The sequence below is a fragment of the Dama dama genome, chromosome 5, assembly GCF_033118175.1.
Source record: "Dama dama isolate Ldn47 chromosome 5, ASM3311817v1, whole genome shotgun sequence".
NCBI classification, from domain to species: Eukaryota; Metazoa; Chordata; class Mammalia; order Artiodactyla; family Cervidae; genus Dama; species Dama dama.
In genome coordinates, this window is record NC_083685.1 from 7,518,320 (window position 1) to 7,530,590 (window position 12,271).

Sequence of the window (12,271 nt, forward strand, 5' to 3'; positions counted from 1 at the left end):
CCACTGCAGGCCAGTGGAGTGAACCATGAAACGCACACCCCAAGGAGGACCACATGGCCATGAAGAGAGAACGAGAAAGATTTCTATAAAAATGGGAACCACGTGACAGTACATAAATGCAGCACATTAATATGTTGTATGCCTTAATTTTACAATGCCGTAGGTCAAACACATTTCAACTAAAAATTTTAAAAGACAATCCGAAAATATGGACATGGCACGGTTCTTAAAATCTATTTTGAAGTGAAAAATGCAAGTTGCAGAAGAATATATAGTATGCCACCTTTTGTGTAAGAAAGAAACCACTAGTCGTGTGTGTGTGTGTGTGTGTGTGTGTGTGTGTGCATGCACACATGTGCGTCCACGTGTGTACATGTATACCTTGCTTCATTGGCTGGGCTCTGCAGATACTGCATTTTTTACAAATTGAAGGTTGGTGGCAACCCTGTGGTGAGCAAGTCTATTTTCCAAAAGCATTATCTTTTAATTAAGGTATGCAGATTTTGGGGGGACCAAATGCTATTACACACTTAACAGACTACAGTATAGTGTCAATATAACTTGTATAGGTCCTGGGAAGTCACCCAGTTCACGTGACTCACTGTGATATCCGATTTATATTGGCAGCCTCGAACTGAACCTGCACTATTTCCAAGATATGCCTATATTTACTCATTTTGGCCAAAAGGAACAACAGGCAGGATAAACCAGAAACCAATCAGAACAGTTTCCCTGGAGGCTGAGTGGTAAAGAATCTGCCTGCCAAGGCAGGAAACCCGAGTTCAATCCCCAGGTTGGGAAGAGCCCCTGGAGAAGTAAATAGCAACCCACTCCAGTATTCTTGCCTGGAAAATCCCATGGACAGCAGAGCCTGGTGGGCTGCAGTCCACGGCATCACAGAGTCAGACACGACTGAGCAAGTAAACAACAGTCAGAACAGTTACCTGCATCAAGTGGGTGCTAAGGGGGTTGAAGGGAGGGTAGGGAGTGTCCTCTGAGATACAAAGATAAACGGCTCACGAACTCGCCCGCAGACCCTCTCTGGGAGGAGTGGGAGCACACGCTCCCACACCCGAGGTGGAGTGCCTGCCTCTGACTGGCACCCACTCACCTACCGGGGAACTGGGCACCAGGTGGAGGGAGGCTGTGCCAACTGGGGCAGAGGGATGTCTGTAAAGGGGCAGTGAGGGCTAGTGGTGGAGCATTCCTGGATGAAGAATATCCAGGGCTGGGGGCACTGGGTCTGGATGCAAACACCAGGGAGCGGGCTGGAGGGGGTCGGGGGGAGCGGGGCTAGCCCTGCCCACCGTGTGGACCCACCTCCTTAGCGCGGAGCTGCTCCTCCCCGATGGTGGCGCTCAGCAGGGGCCGAAGGGAACCCAGCAGCCGCCACCACGGCCAATCCCTGACCGCCAGGAACACAGCCACATTCTTCTGGATGCACCGGGCAGCCAGCCGGCGAATCTGCAGGGATGAGAGCGCAGACTGAGGGCCCTCCCCAGCTCAGCTGAAGGAGGCAGTGGGCGGGGGCAAGGGGGCTGGAGGGTATCGGTTTATCCTTAGTGGAAGGGATAGGGAACTTAAAAAAAAAAAGGCTTCCTTTAATGGAGTCAGGCTGTCAGCATCAGGCCACAATCTAGTCTGGAATAACTAATAACAATAGGGTAAGGAGTAGAAATACTATACAATGGGGTCACCTCTCACATGAGGGTCAGGCTCAAAAGTCACCGTGCAAGGCAAGACTCTCCTGGAAAATCCCTGAAACCTGCTCACAAGAAGCAGTGGCCCTGATGATGCTGCCGGTTGATATTTAAGGAAGAGATGCTATTTTCAGTGCATTTAAACACAAGTCCATGCTTCTCACTCTTGAATGTGCATCAAATCTCCAGGAGGGCTTGTAAAAACACTGATGCCTGGGTTCCAGCCCAGAGCGTCTGATTCAGTGTGCCTGGGGCAGAGCCCGAGAATCTGTATTGTGCACAAACTCCTAGCTGATGTGGATGCAGCTGGTCCGGGGACCACACTTTGAGAACCGCTGACCTAGGTCATTCTAATCAGAGGTGGGAATCAAGCTGAGTAAGAAGCCACCATCACAACAGCCAAGGCTTGCTCAGCTGGCACAGTGCCTCCTACAGGCCAGACACTACCCGGAGCATCTTATAGCAGCTCAGTCCTCACTACAGCCCTACGAAGGTAGGTGTTTTTATCATCCCCGTTTTACAGATGGGAAAACCGAAGCACAGAGTGGTACAGTCGCTCGTCCAGTGTCACACAGCTTCTCAGAGGTCGAGTCAGGATCTGAACCCCTGCAGTGTCGCTGCAGACAGAGCCCAGGCTCTTAATTACCCTGTTTCAAATTGTTCCACGGCATAAACGACCTGAGGACAGTGGGCTGGCGAAACAGCTCACAGTATTTTCATTATTAATCTTCTTGCCTTTTTCTGTTCTCACCAAGTACGTATTTGTGAGTTTACATGTTCACAGAAGCGGGGGCACGTGCTCTGAGACTCTGTGCCGGTGGCAGTAATTAACACCACCACTAGGGCGGCGGCGGCTGGTACTATTACTGAGCAGTTACCACGTGGCGTCCTGTACTACGTGCATGTTATCTCCTGTCGCCTCCACTCAGCGACTGCGTGGTAGAGGTGAGATTCAAACATGGTTCCTGTTCGCCTCCAGAGCCGTGCTGCGTTCTCCATCACACAGGCTGCAGAGAGGAGACCCAGTCTCTGGAGAGGTCTGAGGATGGTGGCCTAGAGTGGTTCAGGACTGCAGACTCCGACCCTGCCCTCTGGTCCTAAAGGCCTCCATGGATAGATCCCGCCCATGCCCTGTCTGACCCATGGCAGCCAAGTTTTTCAGAGATGGGACAGCCTGAAATCATTTCCAACCCAGGAGGGCTTGGACAACCTCTGGACATCCTGACCAAGGTTCTCATCAGTGGTGATTTGATGTCAGCTCAGTTCAGTCGCTCGGTCATGTCTTTGCAACCCCATGGACTGCAATACACCAGGCCTCCCTGTCCATCACCAACTCCCAGAGTTTACTCAAACTCATGTCAACATCCTAGAAACAGCTGTACCATCTTACAAAGTGTCTGTTAAAGTCTGACCACCTGGAAGGAGTGTGGGCACCAGCATGGGAGATGGGCAGACCTCCTTGCCCACCCCAGACTCACTGGACCGTGATCCTCATGCTAACAACATCCCACTGGAGATTCATGCACAAGAGCAAGTGTGAGAAGCAGGGATGACAGCCCCTCGACCAGTGTGGAGGACACGCTTCCAGATCCCACCCCCCTGCTGGGTTCATGTGACACTCAGCGCCCCCACCTTCAGCTTCTTGAATCCCTGGCGAGAGAGAAAGCCCCTGCAGGCCGCCTGGAACAGGACGATGCTCTGAGACACCAGCTTTTCCCGCTGCTTCTCCAGCCTGGACACCACACCCGCCTTGAGGAAGACCTGGAGGGAGGGAAGGCTGCAGGTGACTTTCTGCAAATGCATCAGACTATCTCATGTGGGAGGGGCTGCAGCTCAGCCCCACTTCTGCATCCACCCAGAACGTTCATGAGCAGCTGCCCTGGACCAGGGTTCTGAATGGTCAGAGCACCTTGCCTCCTGAGGCCTCCTCTTTCCCTTCTCTTGGCCCCCGGGGCTGCATAGAATGGCCCACACCCCTGAGTGTGGTCACTGTCACCACCCAGGGGTTTGTTAGAAACGCAGCGTCCCGGGCCCCACACCAGACCTGCTGAATCGGGACCCGTGTGTCAGCACAGTCTCCAGGGGAACTCACGCACGTTTGCTGAAAACCACCTCATGTCTCCGTGTTCTGGCAACACCCGTGGACTGTGGTCAATGTGGATTCCCAGGCCCCGCCCCAGGGGGTGCAGAACCAGTGGGCTGGGTGGCATTCCTGGGTGTGCATTCTGTTTTGACAAGTGCTGCTGGCCAGGAGAGAAGAGCTGCCCCAGAAACCCTCAGTCCTGCTTCAGAAAGAGGGGCAGAGAATGCGGCAAGTGGGGGCAGCCCTTCTCGGTCAGAAGAGGACAGGGCCAGGCTGGAGCCGCCTGCGGGAGAAGTGCAGGCATCGAGCAGAAGACAGCTGGAGGTTCACAGTTCCGGGCCTCAGCTTGTCAATAACGAATGGGGGCTCCTGCGGCAAAGTGATCAATGCGTTCTCGGCTCCCACAGGGCTGCCCCTGAGAGGCTGCGGGGAACAGCGGAGGGTTTTCAGAGTGAACCTGAAGCTCTGGGGCCAGGCCTGCCTTGGCCAAGGCTCTGGGGTCACTGCGGTTGGTGTCGCCTCCCCAGAGGCAAAGGAGAGACGCTCCCATGCTGTTCCTTTTCTGAGCACAGTCTCACGCGTTACTTCGCCAGATGCGGTTTGTAGCCCCAAAGGTGGCCAGCCACCGGAGAGTGCCATCTTATTCACTGATACTGTCAGGTAATCTACGGCATTATCCATTAATGGCTAACATGGATGGAGCCCTCCTATGTTCTAGATCTGAACCAGATGTCTGATATGCAGGCAAAACATGTGACAGGGAGAATCTTAGATGGTAGTTACCACAACCCCCCCCCCCCATTTAAAAACTCCCTTTTGGCTGCACCGTGTGGCATGTGGGATCTTAATTCCCCAACCAGGGATCAACCCCCAGCCTCCTGCACTGGCAGCAAGAAGTCTGACCCACTGGACCACCAGGAAAGTGTCCAATCCCCACATTTGATGGAGGGAGAACCTAGGGCTAAAAAAGGCATGTTTTTGCCCAGATCCTCCACTGCCAAATGGTAACACCAGGATTTACTTCCCTCTCTGACTCCAGAGGAGACCATGGTTGTCACTGAATGTAATTAACATTTGCATGGTATCAGCATTTTGAGAAGTTCTTCTCCTATGTCCCATTTTAAATCAAGTTCACGTGGCTGGTGAGCAGCAAAGCTGAGACTTGATCCGGGAACCTTGAGTCCACCTCCTGCACCCATTCACATCGTCGGCATGAGGAGCTTTCATCTCCTGGCTCACGTGGTACCCAAACATCAGGGGTTTGTGGCCGAACAGTAATCTGATTCCAGGTGGAACCAAGGGTCTCCGTCAAGTCTCCATCCCCTTAAACCTGTTTTCTGTAACCATGACCAACCTCTTGGCCAGCCCCGTGGCAAACCTTTTCTCAGAGGGAAGGTGGAGATTAGCGCACCCCATCGCCGCTAATCAACTCTGTCCTGTAACCCTCCATCACTTTACACAACACTTCCTATGAGCCGGGCTGCCAAGACAATCAGCCTCGTTGAAACAAAGACACGATTGACTCATTACCTATCAGATTGCCTCAATAATGACTGTATTAATTTCACAAGCTAGTGAGTCCCAAAAGCTGCTGTTAAAAAAAAAATCAATGATCAAAGTGATGACAGCACTAGTCCGTATATTACAAAAGTCGGCAGGCGCTGCCAAAACTGTTATTGATTAAGTATGAAGCTTTCATTAAAAAGATAATTGGAAACGACCATACACAGAATGGGAATAAGTCATCGCCTCTGTAGAATCTTGATTTTTTTTTCTTTTCTTTTCTCTTTTAAGAGCACATCGTCGTCCAGGAGGCCGACGGCATGTGGAATCCCACCTTTTTCATAAATGTCACGGCCCTCGGCACAGGCCTCAGTAAGGCACTAGGGGTTGAGAATGACAAAGGAAAATCTAAATGACTCACTTTTGTGGATCCAGCTGCTTATTGGGCCCAAGCAGAGTGTATTGTCCCAACACCCCTGTCTGAATGGATCTCTGGGGGCCGCTGTTAGGCACGCTGCTTTTGCTCTCAAGGTCCTGCAGGCCAAGGTTTCTAATGTGACCATGGCTCTCCTGTCTAACACTGCGGAGAAATTAGCTATTCTCTCTTAGTAATTTTCCAGATGAGAGGTCAATTCTTTAAGCATTAAAATGTTACCCTGTTTGACAAGCATCCTGCCCCTGCTGGCAAATGCCTACCACAAACAATGCAGACCACCGCTACCAAATGACAATGTACTGATCCCCACAGCCGACTTGGGAGGTAGAAAGTAGGGGGTCCATTTTAGAGATGGGGGAACTGAGGCTCAGAGAGACTAAGTCACGTACTCCACATTCGCACTCTGAGGCACTAGAGGGGCCTGGGTGTGGACCAGATCAGTCTGTTCTCTCCTATTCACAGGCTTCCCATCTGTGAAGCGATGAATCCGACAAAGCATGAGACCTGCATCTGCTCTTAAAGATGGCAGTCTGTCACCACACCTGGCTTCCAAAAGGATACATGGACTTTGACATGCTCTGGATGGTTTCTTAGTGAATGCCAAGTATGACCCAATATTCATCCTGTTTTATCATCGGATGTTCTGGCTTGCAGGCCTTTTGTCTCACCACCCTGAGACTGTGAACAATGACTTCTTGTTTGGGTCTTTTCTTCCTTACTCTGCAATAGTTGCTGGGGTCACAGGGACTAACTGTGAAACTCATGAAATAATTGGCACTTATCTAAACAGGGGTTCTCTAACCTAAGCATGTACTGGGATCCCCTAGAGAGCCTGTTACAACTCAGACTGTGGGGTTCCACCTCCAGGGTTTCAGAGTCAGTGGTCTGGCTGGGGTGGCGTCACCTGAGAACGTATGTTTTTAGGAAGCTCTCAGGCAATGCTGAGGCAGCTGGTCCAGGGATCACACTTTGAGAACCGCTGCTAGTCTAAAAGGATGATGTTCTTGGAGCTGAAGAAGAATTCCTCTGATTAAAGAATTTGCTGTATATTTCCATTAATAAACAATAGAATCACAGCATATTGAAAAGAATGTGGGAGGACTTCCCTAGCAGTCCAGTGGTTAAAACTCCATGCTTCCAATGCAGGGGCCATGGGTTCAATCCCTGGCTGGGGAACTAAGATCTCATGTGCTGTGCGTGTGACAAAGAGAAAAAAAAAAGGAAAAGAACTTGGGCTTTGGACTGGTACACATTTCCATGGGAGCTGTGCTCCTGGATCCTGAGAGGAACTGGAAAAGGGGCTGACTTCCCAGGGGTACAGTTTCCTCATGGTGAAGAAGGGATATTATAATCATCTCAACAGACCCTATGAGGGGAAAAGAGGAATAACATATGATGTTGCTTAGCACAGCACCAGCCTTATGGTGGGGCCCAGTAACCCATGGGTTTATCTCCTCTGCGGGAAACGTCCACAGAACGTCCTATGGACCAATCAGGTTGGGACCACAGCAGACTAACAGATTCCACCACAGGCTTTAGCAGGACCAAGAAGCCTGTGGGGAGAGGCTGGTGTGTCTAGGGAGCAAGGACCAGAGTGAATGACTGTGAGCTCTCCGAGGAAAGAGGCATGATGGGGCAGGACACTTGACTCTGATAAGAGGCACTCAGGGCCAATAGTGCCCCCAGGATGGGCTTCTGGAAACCAGGGTCCTGCCCCAGAACTGTACATGGTACCTGAACATGGAAGGCGATTGACAAGGGTTTCCTGGATGATGTTAATCACTCAGAAGGTAACTAAGTGGAGACATGGCCCCCTAGTCTCCTCTGTCTCCAGTTTGTATTCCTAAATGTTGTCCCCACTCTCCTCCCACCAGCTGGTCCTTGAGTCTGCAAACTCTGTAGTTCACTCCCCACACTATGACCCACTCACTCTGGGAGGTGGTAATGGGTCTTCCACTGAAACAAGTGGCTGAAGGCCCCAGGGTCAAGTCATCTGGGGAGCCCTGAACACTGTATGTTCCCTCATGAAAACTCAGAGGATGCCTTGAGCACATTAGGGCTCCATGAAATTCTTCTCTAAGCATTTAAACTTTTTCTGAAGGGCTTCTGGCTCAACACCCATTTGGAGACATCTATGTCCCTCAGCTCTGAAATTATACACCTTCTTCTCATGCCCTCGCCTCTCACTTACTGCTGCTAATCTCTAAGACTACCATCTGTGTTACACGTGGTTGCAAAGTAAAAGTTGCAAGGCTCCGAGTAAAGGTGGGCCTTTCTGAGGTTCAGAAAGTTCTACTAAGGTCCAGATGTTAACTCTGCAGACTGCCGAGGTCCCTGAGAGTGTCACCTCTAACAAATGATATTCCTCAATGGTCTCTTCACCCACACTTACCACATTTTATCTTAACGGCCTTGTCATATAAGAAGGGCAGAGAGTCACTAGCCCTGTGTTCAGCTGAGGGAAAAGGAGACACGCAGAAGTAGCGGAAGCTGAGGAGGACAAGAGTCAGGTCTCATGTGGGTCCCTGATATCACAGGTAGAACGGCAAACAAAGGCGCTCTACTCACCTGGCTGTGCCCCACGGCCACGGCCTTCTTCTCCAGGTCCAGTGTCTGCAGGAGCTGCGCCACGGCCTGGGAAGGAGAGGAGAGTTAGAGGGCAAGACAGACTGCAGGCTGGAGACTCCCAGAGTGCATGGTCAGCTGGCTGGAGGGCTGATAGGTACCCGGAGAGAGCAGATGTCTCCCATGTCTTTGAGCTAACAGAGTTCCGCCTCCCCAACAAAGTGCAGAGATGGGCATGGACTGGGTACTGACTGTGCCGTCCACCCTGCTGAGACCTCCACAGACACCATCTCACTTCACCCTCATGGCAACCCCAGGCGGGTCGTCACACTAGCACACCCATTTCATAGAGGAGAGAACCACAGATGCAAAACTAAATGGAGGATGTGTCTGCTATGGAAAACAGTATGGTGAAACCTCAAAAAATAAAACATGTAATTACCATATGCTCTAGAAATTCCACTTCTGGATATATACCCAAAAGAACTGGAAGCAGGGACTTGAACAGATTCTTGTACACACTCAGTTCACACCAGCATCATTCACAGTAGCCAAAAGGTGGAAGTAACCTAAGTGTTACTAAACTCAGTGGTGACTGCAGCCATGAAATTAAGAGACACTTGGTTCTTGGCAGGAAAGCTATGATGAACCTAGACAGCATATTAAAAAGCAGAGACATCACTTTGCTAACAAAGGTCTGTCTAGTCAAAGCTATGATTTTTCTGTAGTCTTGTACAGATGTGACAGTTGGACGATAAAGAAGGCTGAGCACCAGAGAACTGATGCTTTAGAACTGTGGTGCTGAAGAAGACTCTTGAGAGTCCATTGGCCTGCACAGAGATCAAACCAGTCAATCATAAAGGAAATCAACCCTGAATATTCATTGGGAGGACTGATGCTGAAGCTGAAGCTCCAATACTTTGGTCACCTGATGCAAAGAGCCAAATCATGGAAAAGACCCTGATGTTGGGAAAGATTGAGGAAAACGGGACAACAGAGGATGAGATGGTTAGATGGCATCACCAACTCTACGGACATGAATTTGAGCAAACTCTGGGCGACAATGGAGGACAGTGGAGCCTGGCACGCCACAGTCCACGGGGTCTCAAAGGCTCAGACATGATTTAGGGACTGAACAACAACAACCTAAGTGTCCACCAACAGACGGATGGATAAACAAAAATGTGGTGTATATACCCAACGGGATATTAATCATGTTTAAAGAGAAAGGGAATTCTCAAACAAGCTACAACATGGATGAACCCTAAGGACATTATATTTAGTGAAATAACCCAGTCACAAAAGGACAAATACCATATGATTCCACTTATATGACATACCTAGAGCAGTCAAATTCACAGAAAGTGTCCATAGAATGATGGCTGCCAGAGGCTGGGGTGACGGGGATGGGAAGTTAGTGTTCAATGGGTACAGAGATTCAGTCTTGCAGAAAGAAAGAGTTCTAGAGAAGGACTGTGGTGATGTCCACACAGGAGTGTGAATACACTTAATATTGCTAAACTGCATGTTTAAAAATCTCTAAAATGCTGAATTTTATGTTATGTATATTTTGCCACAAATTAAAAAAAAAAAAATGAAATGAAGGGAATTCCCTGGGGGTCCAGTGGCAAAGACTCCACGCTCCCAAAGCAGAGGGCCCGAGTTTGATCCCTAACTAGATCCCATCTGCCACAACTAAGAGTTTGGAACTAAGACCCAGAGCAGCCAAATAAATAAATATTAAAAACAAAGACAAAAACAGAATGAAGGCATTTCCCCAAGGTTATAAGTTACACGAACCAAATTCGAATCAGGGTCTGTCAGGCCACACTGCAACCTCTATGTCTGCATTGCTGCCCAGGCCCAGGACAGGGGCAGAGGACCCTAGGCCACTGGGAAATTTACTCCTGTGACAGCCACCCCAGCACCCTGTCCTCTTACCCACTGGCCAGGGACAGCCTGACACTCCCGAATATTTGCTGAATCATGACATGGCCACTAACCCTGTGTTCCTGGCCTAGATGAGGGAGGGAAAGTCCATGTTTAATTCATCAGTTTCCTCTACCGCATCTGGTACACAGCAGGAGCTCAATAAATATGATGCAATCCAGTGAGGGTGGAAGCAGGGCAGGTTGGAGTGTGGAGAAAGGCAACGCCCCCTTCAGGAGAAACAAATTCACCTGCGATCCCTAGACCCTGCCTTGGCCGGGCCACCAGCCATTTAATGGAATCTGGCTCAGACAGTAGAGAATGTGCCCGCAATGCGGGAGACCCCAGTTCCATCCCTGGGTCAGGAAGATCCCCTGGAGAAGGGAATAGCTATCCACTCCAGTATTCTTGCCTGGAGAATCCCATGGACAGAGAAGCCTGGCAGGCCCCAGTCCAAGAGGTCACAGAGAGTCAGCCATGACTGAGTGACTAACACTTTCCCTTTCCTCTTGTCACAGAGGCCGCAGGCTCTGGAGCAATCCTGTCAAGAGATCTGTACCCTCGGACAAATGCAGGTCCAGACTAGTCCCCTTGTGACTCAAATTCCCCTCCTGCTCCACCCCCATGCCAACCCTCTTGGGCTTCCCATTCACTGAAAACCACCAAGTTTATCTACAGAATAAACTGTCAGAAAAGTCATTGTGACATTCCATGAAGAAAAAGGTATTCTGAGACAGAGTAATTTGGTAGATGAGTTTCAATTCCACGGATCATAGCATCACAGAAAACTTCCCAAGACACACACAAAAGAGAAAATGCTTATTAAAAGTCCAGACCAAGGCTGTAATCTGGCGGGAAATTTCCTCCTCTGACCTCTGAGAACATTCCATAGTGCCCCCTCCAAAAACTCAGTGGTTTCACTTACTATTACATTTTAGCCAAAATTGCTCCCAGGGAGCTACAGGGAGCAAAATGCAAAAAACCAACATATCCAGAAAATGTTTTTTTTCTCTCTGTGCAAGAGGAAAATAAAATAAAAACTGAGAAGCATTTATTCAAGAGAAACTACTGGGCCTTTAAGAATGGTGGGAAGTTTGTGGTACCTGTGATCAAGACCCTTCCACTCCCACCAGCCTCTGTCACTTCAGGGGTCCCACTGGGGTGAGGCAAGCAACGAAAACTAGCTGCTTTGCTGCCAGAAGGGGTTCACGTACACAGAGCAAAGTGCGGAGAAATCCCACACCCAGAACCATCGTCAGAAACAGTAAGTGATCTTGGCCCCAAACGAATGGAGAAGGTCAACGGCACAGCTAGCCTCACACTGTTTTCTGAGAGGGGCAAGCAGTGGGCCAGTGATCAGCCAGGTCCCCCTAACCAGGAGATACTGGGAACGGGACGTGGGGACATGAGGCCACATGCTGCTGCTGCCTCCACGTCGCTTCAGTCGTGTCCCAGTACACAGGCAGAAAATACGGGGAAGAACCACACAGAAAGTAAAATCCGCGGCACAACCATAAATGCCTGAATGTTGGACACATTTTCCAAACCACACAGATCACTGTAAAATCACTGTAAAAAAATCAGATAAAAGCGTCACGCATTCAAGATGTTTGACCACAACCTCTGCTGACCACTAAGCTGTGCTGGCATGGGGTCAACCCCTGAGAATCCACAATTTCTAATAAAAACAAGAATTCTTAAGAAGTGAACGGAGACAGTAGCAGTCTCACACCGCAGGGGAGACAGACTCCATAAATCTAGTCCTATTAAGTTACTAAGCAACTAGGGAAGGTTGGGATCTAGAGATGCAATGTTTTATTATTGAAAATGTCCTGTTTTCAACAAAAAATTACAAGACATGCAAAGAAATTAGAAAGTGTGACCTATGTTCAAGGAACAAACCCCCAAAATCAGTCGCAGGAACCCCTCTCAGGGTGTAGATGCTGGCCTTAAAAAAGACTTCTAGACAGCTCTCACAAGGCACATAACAGGCTTAATTAACTCACCATTCCTGGCACATGCTGAGTTTCCATGAGGACTAGTAGGTGGCGGAGG

At 49.6% G+C, this 12,271-nt stretch overlaps 1 protein-coding gene across 1 annotated transcript in view; it reads right to left on the reverse strand.

Annotated features, from left to right (window-relative positions):
• The window catches only part of MYO18B (myosin XVIIIB), a 222,590-nt gene that overhangs the window by 122,636 nt on the left and 87,683 nt on the right, over nt 1-12,271 (reverse strand). The window contains exons 21-23 of the mRNA XM_061140689.1: nt 8,291-8,356; nt 3,333-3,461; nt 1,321-1,464 (exon numbers count right to left, since the gene is read on the reverse strand). Coding sequence (XP_060996672.1) covers nt 1,321-1,464; nt 3,333-3,461; nt 8,291-8,356 — 339 coding nt within the window. The remainder of the gene's footprint in view (nt 1-1,320; nt 1,465-3,332; nt 3,462-8,290; nt 8,357-12,271) is intronic.